Consider the following 19,431-nt stretch of genomic DNA (forward strand, 5'->3'; position numbering starts at 1 on the left):
TAGATGAAAAAAACAGAAATTTATTCTCTCACAGTTGTGGGGGCTAGAAAGCCAAAATAAAGGTTTTGGCAGGGCTGATTCCTTCTGGAAGCTCTGAAGTAGAGTTTGTCCACACTTCTCCCCCAAGCTTCTGGTGTTGTCCACAATCCTTGGTGCTCCTGGCTTGTAGGTGCCTCACTACAATCTCTGCCTCTGTCATCACACAGCCTTCTCTTCCCTGTGTGCACATCCTGTGTCTAAATTTACCTCTTCTTATAAGGACACCAGTTATACTGGATTTGGGGTTCACTCTAACACAATATAATGTCATCTTAACTTACTACATCTACAAAGACGTCATTTCCAAATAAGGTCACATCTACAGGTTCTGGGAGTTAGGACTTGGACATATCCTTTTGGGGCACACAATTCAAACCATAAGAAATTGGTTGCCTACAAGGTGTGTGTTAGCTGCCTAGAAAAGGTGTGTGTGTTAGTTTCAAAGTACCACAGATTTGGCAGCTTAAACAATAGAAACCTATCATCTCCCAGTTCTGGAGGCTAGAAGTCCAAAATCAAAGTGTCAGCAGGGCTGGTTCCTTCAAGGCTGTGAGGGAGAATCTGTCCAGGCCGCTCTTCCTGCTCAGGTGCTCCTTGGCTTGCGGATGGGTCATCTTCTCCCGATGTCTTCACATAGTTTCCCCTTTGTTTATGTCTGTCTGGTCCAAATTCCCTGTTTTTATAGGACACAGCCACAATGGACTGAGGTCCACCCTAATGACCTCTTCTTAACTTGATCATATGCAAAGACCCTATTTCCAAATAAGGTCAAATTCACAGGTGCTGGGGTTACGATTTCAGGATTTTTGTTTTTGACGGGCTCACAAATGAACTCATAACTGGTGTGTGGGAATAGAATGGAAAGAATAAGTAATTAAAAACAAAGTAGGAGAGCTGAGAGGAACGCGACATTTCTGAGGATACCTTTTGAGGATCTCTGACTCTTAAAAACCACGGTAATATTTCACATACACAAAAAGTAAATAATTAAGAGCAACCAGGGTTTGCGTGGAACAGCAAATGAAATACAAACAGTAACAAACATTCAAAGCTACATCACAAACAACCTAACCACACAGGAAGAAGACAAGAATTATCAACCTAAGGAACTTCAGAACATGGTCTCTGACTGTATATTGTAAAGCTAACCTCCAAAGGGACTGCATACATTTATTGTAGCAGAATTGTTAGCAATCCTAATAGTACTTTAGTATATACCAAGATCAAGCAAGAACATGGAGGACTTTGGGTCGGGAGAAAAGAGTTTCAAATAAGGAGAGGGGAGGCCAGGAGGAACCCTGTGGTACTACACTGGAACTGGAGGCATCAGCATGAACTCATGAATTTTCAGGCAGATACAGACCTGATGTAGAAATAACGAGTGAGGTGCGTGTATGTGTGCATGAGTATACATACATGTATTTATTTCCTACTCTCAGTATTTTCTCTGCTGAAAGGCTTAGAGGCAATGATGGCCCAGTAGCAATGGGCACACCTGGTATCAGGGAGAACGATCATCCTGGAACTGCCCACTTCAAAGTCACATCTCCCAGGAAGCACCTCCGTCCTGGGCAAACCAAGGTGGATAGTCAGCCTCCCTGGCATCAGATCTTGGTTTGTAAATACCACTGTCCACTAAAAGGAACCAAGACCATTGGAAAACATACAAGATAAGCCTGAATACCTTGTGGTGCCAGAAAGTGATCAAGGAATCAGAAGTGATGGGGCATGCCAAGAAGACACGGGTTCCAACAGGAAGGTAATCCCAAAAGCACAGCCAAGGACGATCTCAGCAACAAAATAATGAAAATAATGGACTGCAAACTGACAAATAAAAGAAGTGCCTATTAGTCCATACTTAAATAATAAATGGGGGGGAGAAAGGACCTCTTCCTTAGAGCAGAAGGGCAATTAATTAATGCATAAGGAATGGCCCTAGCCAGTTTGGCTCAGTGGTTAGAGCATCAGTCCCCGGACTGAAGCGTCCTGGGTTCAATTCTGGCCAAGGGCACGTACCTTGGTTGCAGGCTCAATCCCCAGCCCCGGTCGGGGAGCATGCAGAAGACAACCAATCGATGTGTCTCTCTCACATCAATGTTTCTCTCTCTCTCCCTTCCACTCTATCTGAAAAGCAATGGAAAAAGTATCCTCGGGTGAGGATTTTAAATAAATAAATAAATAAATAAATAAAATGTATAAGGAATGATGACATAGATAATTACCATTAAGCAAGCATAGTAATGGTTATGACAGGTATAAATTATTGACAGATATTTAAAGGTCCACAAGAAACAGAATATTTGCAGTGTCTCAAACTATCTCCCACCAGATACTTATTGATTTTAAAGAGAAAAACAGTAGTTTACCATGGAGAAAGTGGCAAATACCCCTTAACTAAGTGACCACAATTACCATCATCAGGAATGAGATAAGTCAACATCCTGCAACTCCTGGTGTGGTGAGAGGGCACGGCTTCCCTTCTGTCATGTTCTTTCCAAAAATGCATCTCAATCGAATCATAAGAAAACATCAGACAAACCCAAACTGAGGGGCTTCCTATAAAATAACTGGTCGAAGGCATCAAATGTTCTGAAGGACAAAAACAGACTGAGAAACCATCACAGACTGCAGGAAACTCAAGAAACGTAACTAAGTGCAAGGTAGGATCCTGGACCAGAAAAAGGGACATCAATGGGAATACTGGCTAAATTTTAAAAAGATTGGCAGATGACTTAACAGTATTGTGTCAATGTTATTTCAGTTGTCAAAAGTTGTACCATAGCCCTAGCTGGTTTGCTCAGTGGTTAGAGTGTGTCGGCCCTCAGACTGAAGGGTCTCAGGTTCAATCCTGGTCACGTGCACTTCCTCAGCTGCGGGCTCGATCTCTGGTCCTGGTCAGCGTACGCGCAGGAGGCAACCAATCAATGCGTCTCTCTCACATCTATGTTTCTTTCTCTCTTTCTTTCTCTCTCTCTTTCTCTCTCCCCCCCCCCACCCCCATTCTCTCTGAAAAGCAATGGAAAAAATATCCTTGGGTGAGGATTATTAAAAAAAAAAAAAGTTGTGCCACAGCTATGTAAGATATTAACGTTAGGGGAAAATAGGTGAAGGGGGAGGGAATCCTGACACCCTGTCAGGGACACAGGGTGTCCCAAAAACATGTATACACACTTTAGCAGCTGATAATAGCTCAATTGATGTTTCTTTCTTTTCAGCCATACTAAGCTTTGAACAAAGGAAATTCATCCTAAAATGCTACTGGAAGATTGAAAACACATTTGAAGTACAAACACTGCTTTTATAATTATTCAAAGTGCATGTATCTTTTTGGGGGGGACACAGCCCCCCCCAAAATGTATACATACTTTAACAGCTGATAACTCACTTAACTTTCTTTCCTTTTCAGGTTTAACTTATTTGAAATAATGGGTGAAGCCAGACTAAGCTTTGAACAAAGAAAATTTATCCACTAGACTTTTTTATGGGGACACATAAAAGATAAAGTTTATGGTACAAAACTGGCAACAGTTGATGAATTGAGGGCAACAAATATCAAACAAAATGATCCTTGATGTTTGCGATTCCATTGCTTCATGTTATCAGCAGTGCCTGGTCCAGAACGGTCATCAGTTTGAAAATAGGCGTTGACAAAAAAAATGATTCATTTCTGTAGATTCTTTTAAATTTTGAAAATAAACTGTATGTTAATAAACAATGACTTTATAATCATTCAAAGTGTGTATACATTTTTTGGAACACCCTGTATTAAGGAAATTAGTTTTGTTTGTAAAGGCCTTTTTCACTCCAAGATTAAACAATTTTCCCATGTTTTATTTTTTCTATATCTTTTGGGTTTTCCCCACTTAGTATTCAAAATACTTTTTAAAAGATTTAATATGTTGTTTATAATGGGGTAATGTAAGTCCTCATAGTTTGGAAAAGGGGGAAAATAAGCAATCTATATTTCCCACCAGGACTTTTCAACACAATTCCAAGATTACATTAGTCAAGAGCATTATTATGAACAGGTTTGATTTCAGGTTAACTGAACTTTCTACAATGACTTTAAGAATAAACCAATAATGCAACAAATTTGTCTGAACCAGATACAAACACACTTTCTGCACAGTATCTGTATTCATGTTTCCTCTACACCCTATGGGAAAACCACAAACCTCAGTGTCAGGTTACAATGTCACAATGTTATAATCTATTCGGTGGTTTGGGGTTGCACAAAATGGGAAGCACCAATAATTTGAATCTCACAACACACACACACACACACACAGGCTAGTGTTCATGCTCCCTCCTCTACCTGCAACCACATCCCACCTTTCCACCTGAACCTCTGAAGAAAAATGAGAATACCAGTTACCAACATCAGGAATGAAGGTGGGGCTCTCATTACAAATTCCAAAGACATTAAAAGGATAGTAAGGAAACATTATGGATAAATTTATGCCAAGAAAGTTGACAATTTGCATGAACTATGGGCAAATTCCTTGAAAAAAAAACCTATCCAGAGTGACAGAGGATGAAACAGAAATTCTGAACTGCTTTATATCTAATAAAGAAATTGAATGTTTTCTTTTTGTTTGTTTTTGTTATGAGTTTGAGCCAAAGTGACGACATCTACCAGGGAGCAAGGTCTTAAATGCTCCTGAATGTTTTCAAAAATATACCCACAAATAAAATTCTAGGCCCAGAATTTTTACTAGTGAATTCTATCAAACAGATGAGGAAAAAATAACACCAATCTTTAACTCACAAAATAGAGAGAATATTTCCCTACAAGTTTTATGAGGACAGCACAGCCCTAAGTCAAAACCTGAGAAAGACAGTATACACACAGAATAAAAGTAATAGACTAATATCCCTCACAAACACAGACATGGAGGTTCAGAATAAAATATTAGTAAATCAAATCCAGCAATATGTAAAAATGATACGCTATCATAACCAACCCAGGTTTACCCTAGGGATGCAAGGCTAGTTTAGCACTAAACAATCAATCAATATAATTAACTCTACTATAAAAAAAAATAACAGCAAAAGAAATGGCACTAATGGGCTCAGAATGAAGGAACAAATGAGAGTATGGGTACTACAGCAAATTGCAGAGGGCACGCCCATCTGTAAGAGGCAAGAGCTGCTACTATATTCTCAGAGACTGTCACCATTATCAAATGTAGGCCGAGATTCTCAGAACTTTTAATTTTTCAATAGAAGAAACTCAAATATTTATGTGAAATCTGACTTTAAATGTTTGCAATTACCTCTTTAAATGTTTGGACCAAACAAAATTTGGTTTACAGCCAGTATTAGTGTGTAATTGCTAGTTTGCAACTCTTTCCTAATCTGGCAAATGACCCATGAAAAAGTTTACCAGTAAAAAGGAAAATTTTAATTAAAGCTTCAAAGAAGCAGCTCACAACTCCCGTTTGTTAGAAATGCGTCAGAGAACAGCTTTTATAGAAAAAGTAGATGATCTTTATGACCTTGAAGTAAACATAGGTGGGCAAACTTTTGCTGTAAAAGTTTGGCAGACAGTAAATATTTTAGGCTTTTTGAGCCGTGGTCTCTCTTGCAGCTGCTCATCTCTGCCATATGGCAGGAAAGCAGTCACAAACATGTGAAAGAACAGGCGGGTCTGTATCCCAATAAAACTTTATTCGCAGAAACAGGCCATCAGCTTGATTTGACCCATGGGCCTTAGTTGCAGAACCTTGAGGTAAACCACTAAAGACTGGTACATTTGACTAAATTAAAAATAAAAACTTCTGTTCACCAAAAAAACAAACAAGAAAACCAGACACCAAGATAAGAGTGAAATAGTGAGCCACAAACTGGGAGACTACATTTGCAACAATTATTAATTATTAATTGCAAAGGATTGACTCATAAAAGATTAGTACCCATAAAGAACAACAACCAAAAAAATCAATCAGAAGAAAAAATGGGGGCAAAAGGCATGAATAGGAAGCATGAAAAGGAAACAAATGGCCAATAACCATGAAAAAAATATTCTCTACTTCATTAGTAATCCATTAAAATGCAATTAAAACCACAAGTGAAACATCATTTTATAACAATCAAATTGACAAACGCTTAAAACATCTGGAAATCCTAAGCATCAACAAGAATATGGTACAGTAGGAACTCTCACACAGACTTGGTGGAAAGTAAATCAGGATCCATTTTAAAAAACAAGTCACCCTAAATCCAGCAATTCTACTCTTAGTTACCCTAGAGAAATGGCTGTGTCTGTGAGGCAGGACACCTCATTTGTAAAAGCCCCACACTAGAAACAACCCAATGTCTGTGCCTGGGATGGAGAAGTAAGCTGCAGTATATTCATAGAATAAAATATTAGAGAACATGGATAAGCCTTACAGACAATACTGTTTCATTATAGTTTATGTACTTTCTAATGTATATCTTACAATCAACCATACACAAACACAAAATATCATTTAACACTCACTAGACTTGCAAAGATTAAAAGGTCCAAGAATACCTGCCCAGCCGGCATGGCTCAGAGGTTGAGTATCAACCTATGATCCAGGGGATCTCGGTTTGATTCCCAGTCAGGGCACATGCCCAGGTTGTGGGCTCAATCCCCAGTAGGGGTCCCGCAGGAGGCAGCCGATCAATGACTCACTGTCATCACTGATGTTTCTATCTCTCTCCCTCCCTCTCCCTTTCTCTCTCTGAAATCAATAAAGACATATTAAAAAAAAAAAAAAAAAAGTCCAAGAATACTACCCTGGTCAGTGTGGCTCAGTTGTTGGAGCGCTGTCCCATGCAGTGAAGTTGCGGGTTCAATTCCCTGCCAGGAAATATACCTAGATTGTGGGTTCAATCCTCTGTCAGGGCAAGTAAAGGAGGCAACCAATCAATGTCTCTCTCTCTCACATATCCATGTCTCTGTTCTCTCTCCCCCTCCCTCTTGAAAGCCAATTAAAAAAAAAAAGTCCAAGAATATCAAGCATTGGATGTAAGTGTGGAACAAAGAGGTCTTTCATTGTCTGCTGGTGGAGTATACAGTGATACAACTCTTCTTAGAAAATAATTTTGCATTACTTAGTAAGTTGGAACATACCAAATGAGACAATAATTTCACTTCGGTATATGTCAGGAATTATAAAGAAATGATGGCATATTCACATAGCAGAATAAACAAGGGAAATAATGAACTACACTATTAGCATGGAGAAAGCTAAGACAACATAATGACCCAAGAAAGCAAAGTCCCAGCAGAATATGCACAATAGGATTTCAATGATGTCTGTGTGTGTACATAAGTACAGGGTGGGGCAAAAGTAGGATTACAGTTGTGAGTATGTGAAACAGCTTATTCTTGTATTATTACTTATTATTTATTATTTTCCATATGAACAACTGTAAACCTACTTTTGTCCCACCCTGTATGTACAGCAGTATAAAGAAAAGCAAGGGAATAACAACCAGAAAATTCAGGTCAGTGATTACCTCTGGGAGAGCGAGAAGGGGATGAACCTGGAAGGAGCACACAGGACCTTCAAGGGACTGGTAATTTCTACTTAAGCTAGGTAAAGAGAATTCATTTTATGCTTCTTTTAAAAACTGTACACACATATTATATGCATTCCTTTTTAAATGAAAAGGAGGGGGGAAATGAAAGACAGTAAAGCTTGGGGGGGGGAGGGACACTGGCCACCAACTTCAACCCTTCTGTGTCACTTTGAACTTTCAAACAGAGAGATGTACACACATCCTCTCAGAACTTAGCCTGACATAAGCAGAGAAACTCCCTGCAGTGTCACTTGTGGGATATAAGATGGCTGGGGGACTGAATCTCCTTCCAGCCAACCTGGAGTATATGTAAGTCCAAGTTATGGCCAAACCTGCAAGTAGGAAGCAAAGGCAAATGCAGGAAGAGGGTAGGGCCTGGCAGGTCCAGCACAACTCAATCAATACTCCCTGATCTCAGGCCCCCTCTTTGGCACTGTGCTTGAGTTCACACCACAGTTAATCTTTACCAGCCAGCTCAGATATAGGGAGACATGCCAACAGAGCTGCACAGAATTCCTTTTAGGAGCAACTTTCAGACAGGACTTTTGATGACCCTGTGGAGAAACCGCTCAGGATGGCCTGAGCCCAATGGAAGGTGATTTGGCTGAATCCATCAAGATTACAAAATGCATATACCTTTTTTTAAAAAAATAATATGTCTTTACTGATTTCAGGGAGAGGGAGGGAGGGGGGGGAGGAAGGGGGGGAGAGAGAGAGAGAAACATCAATGATGAGAGTCATTGATCGGCTGCCTCCTGCATGCCCCCTACTAGGGATCAAGCCAGCAACCTGGGCCTGTGCCCTGACCGAGAATTGAACTGCAGTCTCCTAGATCACAGGTCGATACTCAATCTCTGAGCCACGCCACCCGGGCCAAAATGCATATACCTTTTAATATGGCGACTTCATTTAAGGACTTTATACTATGGATACACCTGAGCCTGTACTTAAAGACCGAGGTGAAAGACCATATATTTTAACATTGTATATAACAGCAAATGCCTGGAAACCACCTAAATGTCTGTCTACAGAGGCCTAGCAAATAAACCATGGTCCCTCCCAACAAGCAACTACTACTACATCACTATTTTAAAAAAACAACACATGGCCCTGGCCAGTTTGGCTCAATGGTTAGAGCATCGGCCTGTGGACTGAAGGGTCCCAGGTTTGATTCCAGCCAAGGGCACGTACCTCGGTTGCAGGCTCAATCCCCAGCCCCTGTTGTGGCACGTGCAATCGATGTGTCTCTCCCCAAGAACTATTAAGTGAATAGCAGAATACAGAAAAACATATATTCTTGTAGAAGATGTATATCTGTACTTACTATGTTCATATAAACACTGACAAGACATATAAGCAAGTAACAACTGTGATGACCTGTGAAGGCTGGGGAGGGAATGGAGGGGAGGGGGACTGAAGTGAAAACATGACTTCTCAATGGATATCTTTTCTAATCAAATAAATACTTAATTATTCAAAACAATGATGAACCTCTTAAAAAAATGGCTGTCAACAAAAGAGCCCCTTCCCTCCAACTATCAATGTCACGGTCATATGAAAGCCTGAACAGACACACCAGAGGAGGATCCAACGTAGGGGTCGCTCAGGGGTCAGGAGTTAATGACCATGCTGAAGGTCATTTATTAATTTATTAGTAAGTAAATTACATACATAAAATGGCATACTCTGAAACAGAAAAAATGAGGCAACTCTGTGTGACATGTCCTGATGCTGAACTATCTCTAAGATATATTAGGGGGAAAAACCTCACTCTGGCCGGTGTGGCTAGGTTGGTTGGGCATCGTCCTGGGCACCAAAATGTTGCTGGTTCAATTCCCAGTCAGGGCACATGCCTGGGTTGGGGCACATGCAGGAGGTAGCCGATCGATGTTTTGCTCTCACGTCACTGTTTCCCCCCCTCTCTCTCTCTAAAAAATCAATAAAAAATTAAAAAGAAAAAAACCTGGTCCAGAACAGTGGTTTGCATTTGCTACTATGGTGTTTAAATATACTATGTGTGTGTACACATACACATAAATTATTCTCATATGCCAAGCATCTCTCTGTGAGAAAACACCCAAGAAAATGGCTAAGGGTATTAGCACAAGAGGGGAACTGGTGTCTGAGGGTAGCAGTGAGATGAGTTCTTCACTGCACACACCTTTGTGTTTTTTGAATTTTGTGCTATGTATAACAATAACCTATTTACAAAACAACCTATTTATAAAAATTACCCAATTACAGAGAGGATCATCCCATCAAGATGGCAGCACAGGTAAATGTGGTACTTGAATCCTCCCACAACCACATTAAAATTACAACTAAATTACAGAAAAACCATCATTCACAACCATCTGAAATCTAGCTGAACAGAAGTCCTATAACTAAGGATATAAAGAAGCCACATCAAGACTGGTAGGAGGGGTGAAGACGGGGAAGGGGCTGGTACCAAACCCACCTGTGTCGGATAAAAATCGGGAGGGATATCTCGGCTACGGAGGCCCCCCGGAGGAGAGACGGGGTCCAGCCCCACACCAGGTCCCCCAGCCCAGGGTTCTAGTGCCAGGAAGAGAAATTACCATAACTGCTGGCTGTAAAAACCAGCGGGGATTGTGGCTGAGACAGTGGGCTGCTGGAGTCCCAGATGTCCCTCTAAAGGGTCTGAGAAGGAATTACTTGGGCTCACTAGCTCTGAGCTCCAGTACTGGGGCAGCAACTCAAAAGGCACCACGAACATATGGGGAGCAACTGTCTGTATGGCATCAGGGCCAGAGTCGGAGGAGCAGCTTTCTCCCAGACAGAAGTGCTGACAGAGGCCATTGTTCCTTTTCTGAGCCAGTAGGCAGGCACCATATCTGAGTCTCCATCAACCTGGCTCACAATGTTCACCAGCCCTGGTAACTCCCTGAGACCCCGCCCCACCCAACTTGCCCACCCTTTCCAGTGGCTTTTCCATACAAAGGGCCTGTCTTGGCTCATGCTTCAGATTCTCCTAAAATCTGTCAAACAAGCATTAGGCCTCGGTGTGCCCCATATCTCTCACTAGCCTTGGTTCGAAGTTTGGCCTCTCCTGGTCACTTCCAAGCCCAACTCCAGAAAAAGCCATCTGCAAATCACTTTGTAGCTCATGCCAGGAGGGCCCAGGCAAGACACAGGCATGGTCACAGAGTCAACTCACCCAGTGGACATCATCAGACCAACTCAAAGCACCACCTGACCACCTCCACAGCAACACATTCAAGAGGCAAATTCAGTGGGCACCAGAGCCCCATTGAAGTTCTGCTCTGTGGGTAGGCCCCTGTACAGCTAATCCTCCATGGTGGTCACAGCCAGTCCTTGCAGCCAGTCCTCGCGGTCTAGGGGTCAGTCCCTCCGATTGACATGCCAATAGCCATCACAGCTCAACTACAACAGGAGGGTGAGCAGAGCCCATACAAGGTGGGGTGGAAGGTATACCTGGAGCATCCAGGTATGATGATCAGGGAGGCTCTGCTACTGGACCCTACAGGACACCTACCACTCTACCAAGACCAGGAGATGTAGCAGCTCTATCAAATACATAGAAACACTGGGAGGCGGCCAAAATGAGGAGACAAAGAAACATGTCCCAAATGAAAAAACAGAACAAAACTCCAGAAAAGGAACTAAACAACATGGAGACAAGCAATCTACCGGATGCAGAATTCAAAACAGTGGTTATGAGGATGCAGGAGAAAAATAGATGAACTTAGTCAGAACTTCAACAACGAGATAGGAAACAAAAGTACAGAAAGAAAACCAGTCAGAAATGAAGAATACATTAACTGAAATAAGAATACATTACAGGGAATCAACGATGGAGTAGCTGAAGCAGAAGATCAAAAGGGTGGTGCTTGATTTGGAAGTTAAGGAAGTAGAAAACACCCAATCAGGAAAGCAAAACGAAAAAAAGGATCCAAAAAAATGAGGATAGTATAAGGAGCTTCTGGGACAACCTCAAGCATATCAATATTCGCATCATGGGGGTGCCAGAAGGAGAAGAGAGAGAGCAAGAAGTGAAAACCTATGTGAAAAAACAACAGAAAACTTCCCTACTCTGGTGAAGGAAATAGACATACAAGTTCAGAAAGCACAGAGAGTTCCAAACAAGATAAACCCAAAGAGGCCCACACCAAGACACATAATAATTAAAATACCAAAGGTTAAAGACAAGGAGACTCTTAAAAGTAGCTAAAGAAAAGAAGTTACCTACAAGGGAGCTCCTATAAAACTGTCAACTGATTTCACAACCAACTTTGCAGGCCAGAAGGGATTGGCAAGAAATACGTATTTAAAGTGATGAAAAGCAAAGACCTACAACCAAGATTAATTGACCCAGCAAAGGTGTCATTTAGAATCAAAGGACAGATAAAGAGCTTTCCAGACAAGAAAAAGCTAAAAGAGTTCACCACCACTAAAGCAGTATTACAAGAAACATTAAAGGGTCTTCTGTTAGAAGAAGAAAAAAAAATTAAAAATATGAATAAAATGGCAATAAATACATATTTATCAACAATTTACTTTAAATACAAATGGATTAAATGTTCCAATTAAGGCTGAACGGATAACAAAACAAGACCCTTATATATGCTGTCTACAAGACTCACTTCAGATTGAAAAAAACAACAACACACACACAGGGCTAGCTTTAGCTCAGTGGTTCCTTCAACACAAGCTTTCGCTTCCCAACCACTCATGTTTGTGAGGGTAGTTCGAGGCCCACAGATGCCCTCCAATCTTTAAAAAAACAAAACAAAAGACACACAGACTGAAAGTAAAGCGATGAAAAAAGATTATTTCGTGAAAAAGAAAACAAACAAAATGCTGGTGTAGCAATACTAATACCAGACAAAACAGACTTTAAAAGAAAGGCTATATTGCCCAGCTGGCGTGGCTCAGCAGTTAAGCATCAACCTATGATCCACAAGATCGCGGTTTGATTCCCAATCAGGGCACATGTCTGGGTTGCAGGCTGGATCTCCAGTGGAGGGGGTGCAGGAGGCAGCCGATCAATGACTCTCTCATCATTGATGTTTCTATCTCTCCCTCCCTCTCCCTCCCTCTCTCTGAAATCAATAAAAGATATATTTTTCAAAACATAAAAATTTTTAAAAATAAAATAAAACAAAGGCTATAAAACAAGAGACAAAGAAGGACCCAACTGCACTTCTGGGTATTTATCTGAAGAAACCCAAAACACTAAATTGAAAAGACATGAGAGAAACAAGATGGCAGCATAGGTAACAGCTGCACCGCCGCTTCCAGCAACCACATCAAAATTACAACTAAAATACAGAACCACCATCACTCAGAACCTCCTGAAATCTGGCTGAACAGAAGCCCCACAACCAGGGAACTGACGAAGCATCCAGGCTGGTAGGAGGGGCGGAGACGCGGGTGGATCAGGCTGAGTCGGAGACTCGCCCAGGGCCCACAGCGGGTGCCACGGTTTAAACCCGGGAGGGACATCTCAGCGGTGGGGGTTTCCTGGAGGAGGGAGGGGTCCCAGCCCCACAGCAGGCCCCCAACCCAGGGCTCCAGGGCCGGGAAGAGATGTCCCCACAACTCCGGGCTGTGAAACCAGCGAGGACTGTCGCTGAGGGACACAGAGGCTGTGGGAGCCCCAGACAGCTCCTCTTAAAGGGCCCACGCACGGACTCACTCGAAGGGCGCCCTCTGAGCCCAGTGCCGGGCAGCAGCTTGAAAGGAACCTGGGACATTTGGGGAGGAACTAACCTGCCTGAAATTAGGGCGAGAACTGGAGGGGTGGCTTCCTCCCAGGCAGAAGAGCTGGCAGAGGCCATTGCTCCTTTGGCGAGTCCTCCCCGCACACACCCGGCAGGCAGGCGCCATATTTGAATCGCCAGCACCTGACTCACACCTTTGGCCCTGCCCCTCCCCACCTGCAGCTCATCCAGGCCATTTCCTGGGGCTTTTCTACGCAAGTGGCCTCTGGAGCCTCATGCTTAGGACTTTCCTAAAATCTCTCAAACAAGCAGAGGCCCCATACAGCTTGATAAGTGGCCCCAGGCCTGGCACTAGCGGCAGCCTGCCTTGGCTCATAGCTTGGCCTCTCCTGGACACCTCCAAGCCCAGCACAAGTAGCAGCCAACTACAGTTTGCTGTATAGCTCATGTTGGGTGGCCCTGGGCAAGGCACTGGCAGAGGCTGACTTTGCACCTCCCGGGAGAACCCAGAGACAGTGCACCTGGTGGTCAGACTCCACCACGCTGGATTGCAACCCCACCCATCCACGAGTGACACTCAAGGGGCGCACTTGGTGAACACCAAAGCTCCACTGAAGTAAATCCTGATCCACAGGGGTGTCTCCAGCACAGCAGCTCTTTGGCTGTAGTTGCAGCTGGTCCTCACAGCTGATTGGCCTGGGGGGTCAGTTCCTCCCAGTGACACCAACAGCAACCAAGGCTCAACTACAACAGGACAGTGCACACAGCCCACACAGGGGAGCACCTAGAAGGCCCAGCTCAGGTGACTGGGGAGGCTGAGCCACTGGACCCTACAGGACACCTACTACACAAAACCACTCTACAAATTCCAGAAGACAAAGCACCTCTACCTAATACATAGAAACAAACACCAGGAAGCAGCCAAAATGTGGAGGCAAAGAAACATGTCATAAAGGAAAGAACAGAAGAAATCTCTAGAAGAGGAACTAAATAAAATAGATCCAAGCAAGCTAACAGATACAGAGTTCAGAATTCCGTTTATAAGGATGTTTAAGCAGACTAATAGGGAAATAACTGAGAAAATTGGTAACATAATAAAGTACCAATTTGAAATGAAGGTTACAGGAACTGAAATGAAGAATAATTTACATGGAATCAGCAGTAGAGGAGGCTGAAAATCAAATCAGCAATTTGGAACATGAGGAAACAAAAAAACACCGAACCAGAAGAGCAAAAACAAAAAAGAATCCAGAAATATGAAAATAGTATAAGGATCCTCTGGGACAACTTCAAGAGGCCCCACATTCGTATTATTGGGGTGCCAAAAGGGGAAGAAAGAGACCAAGGAATTGAAAACCTATTTGAAAAAATAATTACAGAAAACTTCCCCTACCTGGGGAAAGAAATTGACTTACAAGTCCAGGAAGCACAGAGGATCCGAAAGAAGAGGAACCCAAAGAGGCCCACAGCAAGACACACTATAATTAAAATGCCAAAGGTTAAAGACAAAGAGAGAATCTTAAAAGCAGCAAGAGAAGCAATTAGTTACCTACAAGGGAGCACCCATACGATCGTTCAGCTGATTTCTCAACAGAAACTTTGTAGGCCAGAAGGGGAGTGGCAAGAAATATTCAAAGTGATGAAAAACACAGAACTACAACCAAGATTGCTCTACCCAGCAAAGCTATCATTTAGAATTGAAGGTCAAATAAAGAGCTTCACAGATAAGAAAGAGCTAGAGGAGTTCATCACCACCATACCAGCACTACAGGAAAAGTTGAAGGGTCTTCTTTAAGAAGCAGCTAATGAACAAAAGAATCTGATGAACTAAATAGGTCCAGAGACATTGATGCATGCAACAGACGCTCATATTTCAGAAGAAAGAGGGAAGGGGGTTGGAGGGTGGGAAGAGATTAACCAAAGAAGTTATATGCATAACCCATGGACACAGTTAATAATGGGGTGAAGGCCTGGGGAGGGGGTGGGAGCAAAATGGAGGGTATCAATTGGAGGGGGAAATGGGACACCTGTAATACTCTCAACAATAAAGATAAATTTTAAAAGTAAAAAAAAAAAAAAAAAAAAGAAGTATGATCTTACTCATATGTGGAATCTAATGAACAAAATAAACTGATGAACAAAATAGATCCAGAGACACAGAAGTATGGAACAGACTGATGAATCTCAGAGAGAAGGCAGGGGTGGGTGGCTAGGTGGGGAGAGGTTAACTTAAGAACTTACATGCATATATGCATAACCCATGGACACAGACAATAGTGTGGTGAAGGCTTAGAGGAGGGGGGCTGCACAGTGGAGGGAATCAATGGGGGGAAAAGGAGACATCTGTAATACTTTAAAAAATAAATTTAAAAATTAAAAAAAAAAATAACAAGGAAAAATGTACCTATGTGAGGTGATGGATGTTAACTAAACTTATTGTGGTGATCATTTTGCAATATATACAAATATCAAATCCTATGTTATATACCTGAAACTAATATAATGTTATATGTCAGTTGTATCTCAATAAAAAAATTGAATTTTTTTTTAAATTAAAAAACTAACAATAACCAAAGTACCAAAAAAAATTATGTCAATATGCAAACACACTGGGGGGAAAATCTGAAACACATGTCAGGAGGCTAGTTTCCTTAATATAGCAAGATTACTTACAGATCTGTAAGAAAAAAGCCAACAGCACAAGAGAAAAATGGCAATTCACAAAAAAGAGGCATAAAGGCTTTGAGTTGTAGAAAAAAATGCTTTACCACATTCATAACTAATAAAATGCATTTGAAAATAACATAGCATTTTCACTATCAGACTGACCAAAATTTAAAATATTGCTATGCTAGCTAGCACTGGTCAACATGTGAAAAACTGTTGGCAGCGCTGTGGTTTAAAAAAAAAAAAAAAAAAAAGCCTGGAAACAACCTAAATGTCCATCAGGAGAGGGTTAAATAAATGAAGGGGTGCTCACACAGTGGAATACTAGCACTCTGTGCCTCAATGTGAAATAAACCCCAAGATATATTACATGAAAATATACAAGTCCTGGCTGGCGTGGCTCAGTTTGCTGAGTGTCATCCCATGCACCAAGAGGTCACCAGTTCAATTTCTAGTCAGGACACATGCCCAGGTTGCGGGCTTGATCCCCAGTGAGGGGTGTGCAGGAGGCAGCCGATCGGTGTTTCTCTCTCTCGTTAATGTTTCCACTCTCTCTCTCTTCCTCTCTCTCTAAAAAATCAATTAAAAAAATATTTTAAAAAGAAACAGAAGATTAAGTCTGGTATGTCCCAGTGTAGTGTAGTATCTCTTCTAAGGGAATGGGGGGTATACACATGTGTTGCTGGAGAGGCTTTTTCTGGCACCGCTGGGGAGTGCACTGAGTATCAGGGTAAAAGATGTTTTCACTGTACCAGTTAGTTTTTAGAAAACAAGACTACTGCCTGCCTGGTATGGCTCAGCTGTTGAGCATCGACCTATGATCCAGGAGATCTTGGTTCAATTCCCAGTCAGGGCACATGGTTAAAGAGACTACACCAAAACTTAAGACTTGGGTAACAGAAAAAAGTGTTAGGAGATATGAAAAGCAAATTCATAGAAGATATACAAATGGAAACATTCTTGCTCACTAGTATCCATGCAAATGTAAATTAGACAAGAAATAACCTATAAACCATTGGTTTGGAAAATATGTAATATCCAGTGTTGGAGAAGATACCTTGTTATAGGAAGTCTCATTTCCTGCTAATGGGAATACAAAATGATAAAGCCTTTTTGGAGAACGATTTGGCAATATCAACTAACATTTCAAATTTGCACAGTCTCTGAACCATCAACTCTAAAACTCTAATTGTGTAATTCTAAAGAAATACCATACATGTGCTCAAAGATTTAAGTAGTGCCCATTCTACACAGTATTGTAACAACAACAAAAAAACTGGAAATAATCTTAATCACTTCCATTAATAGGACAATATTAAGTAAATGATGATTTGTTCATAATATAGGATATATGCAGCCGCTGGAAAGTCGAACACCCGTGCATACTGAGGAAAATATGTGTAAGCCATGCTGGGAGCTTTAAAACAAAAATTCTGTAGCACAATGCATATATGGTTTAGACCTTTTTACGTAAAAATAGTTAGACACGTCTTTTTATATGTGTGTAACTGTGCAGAGCCTGGAAGGAAAGCCAACACGTTCACCAGCGGTTACTCCCGAGTGAGGAGCAGACACTATGGTCATTCTTTATTTCAGCACCTACCAATCAATCCCAGGCCCTCAGGATAGGCGGCCAACAACTCGAGTCCACGGGCTGCACGAGGGCCCAGGGTGCCGGTTCCGTTTGGTTTGCTGCGTGTGCCGTGGAGGGCCGAGTGGCATTCAGGTTTGTGTCGACTGAACGAGGGAGCAAATGGCTAATGTATTCCATTACTCGCGTATAAAACAATTTTGACGCGGGGAGGAAAAAAGGCGCAACTAAGGGACTTAAATGACCACGCTGGTGAAGTCCGTTTTCCCAGCTCTCGGATTTCACCTCCCGAAGCTGCCAGGAGCGTGCAGCCCAAGGGCCCCTCCGCCTCGCCCCGGCTCAAGGAGAAGTCCCTGCTGTAGTCACACAGGCTGGGGCTCAAAGGCGTTACCGACTGGGGACACCGCGCAGAACGGAGCGGGGCAGAGCCAGGTGGAACCAAAACGCACCGCGCGTTAGGCGAATAAATCTCAGTCCCCCGCGGCGCGCGAGGGGCGCCGTCCTCGCGGCTCCCACAGAAGAGAAACGGACTCGGGGTGTCCGCGCATTCCCGCCCCCGCCCGCCAGACCCGGGGCCCTCACCTCCCGGGGCGGCCGCCAGCGCCGACGCACGCAGGCGACGTCCCCACAGCAGCACGGCCCGCAGCTCACGCGCCATGTCCGTCCTCCGGAGCGCCCCGTGCGGCGCGCGCGCCGAGCCGAGCCCAGCCCTCCCCCGGGCGCCGCGTGGTGACGTCACGGTCCTCGCCGGGCTGCCCAGGCGGCTGCCTGCGCTGGCGGGTGGGCCCCGGCGTCCGTGGGACGCGCGAGCCAGTCCGGCTCGGCGGCGGGACCTCCACGGCCTCGCGTGGTGTTGTCCAGGGCGACGGGCCGAGCCCGAGCGGCCCCGGCATTTCCTAGCCAGCTGGGCCTCAGTTTGCGCCTCCTGAAATGGGGCAGATGTTCGCGCCCGCCAGGGAGGGTTTGGAAGGAGGGCGCCCGGGCAGAAGCCCTTAGCGCCTCTGGAGTCCGCAAGTGCCCGGCGACTTATAAAGTCGATCTCTTCGAACCAAGGCAGGCCACACACCTAAAAGGAGAGAAAAGGAGAATTTTAGGCTTGATTTGAATACGCCGAGACGTGAACTCGGGCGCCACCCCCCCCCCCCCCCAGCAAAACTGGGCTATTCTTTCATTCCAGTGCTCTCACCCTGCTGGAGGTGAGTCTAGCTGGGGATTCAGGCCGCCTGCCTCTCTCACAAGAGTTCCAAGCCGGGTAAAATACGGATTCTCCGCCCCCGCCTGCAGTGGGGCCGAGGCGGCTCCCCAAATGGCTCTGAGGCACACTAAAGACTCACTGCCAATGTATTATATACATATATGCACATACACACACACATATATTTTCGTGAAAGAGTAAAATGGCCTTTCTCCTTAGACAGGAGAGAGACTCACTGCCACAATAAAATAATTGTACAAAAACGGGGTTACTAGAGATTGACCGGAGCAGCAAAGTACCGCTTCCTCCGTGGGGCTTGAACATAGTTGGATCATTGGAAGAGATGTGTCAGGGAACGCTTCCAGGTGGAAGGAGTCAAGGATAACCCCCAAGTTCCAGGCTTGAGCAACTGAGGAGGTGTAAGAGGTGGACAGATTTGAATGGAAGACCAGGAGGTCCTCTCACCTGAAGACTCCAGCAGTCTCCCAGCTAGCCCCTCCCCACCCCAACCCTCCTCTACACCCAGTGGGATCATACACTCCTCCATCAGGGTCCTCCAGGGGTTTCCCTTCAGACTTAAAATCAATTCCAAACCCCTCCAGGCCCTGCATAGCCCGCCTCCTGCCTCTCTCCCACCCTCACCACACTAGACATACCAAACTGGTCCCAGGCATAGCCAT

General features: G+C 43.6%; 1 protein-coding gene across 1 annotated transcript in view; it reads right to left on the reverse strand.

Moving 5' to 3' along the window:
* TRAP1 (TNF receptor associated protein 1) overlaps positions 1-18,267 on the reverse strand; it is a 49,721-nt gene extending 31,454 nt beyond the window's left edge. Inside the window, exon 1 of the mRNA XM_081132923.1 lies at positions 18,139-18,267. Within this exon, the coding sequence (XP_080989049.1) occupies positions 18,139-18,214 (76 nt within the window). The 5' untranslated portion in view covers positions 18,215-18,267. The remainder of the gene's footprint in view (positions 1-18,138) is intronic.
* Positions 18,268-19,431: the final 1,164 nt, after the last annotated feature.

The sequence above is a fragment of the Miniopterus schreibersii genome, assembly GCF_964146895.1.
Source record: "Miniopterus schreibersii genome assembly, chromosome: 3".
Classification (NCBI taxonomy): Eukaryota; Metazoa; Chordata; class Mammalia; order Chiroptera; family Miniopteridae; genus Miniopterus; species Miniopterus schreibersii.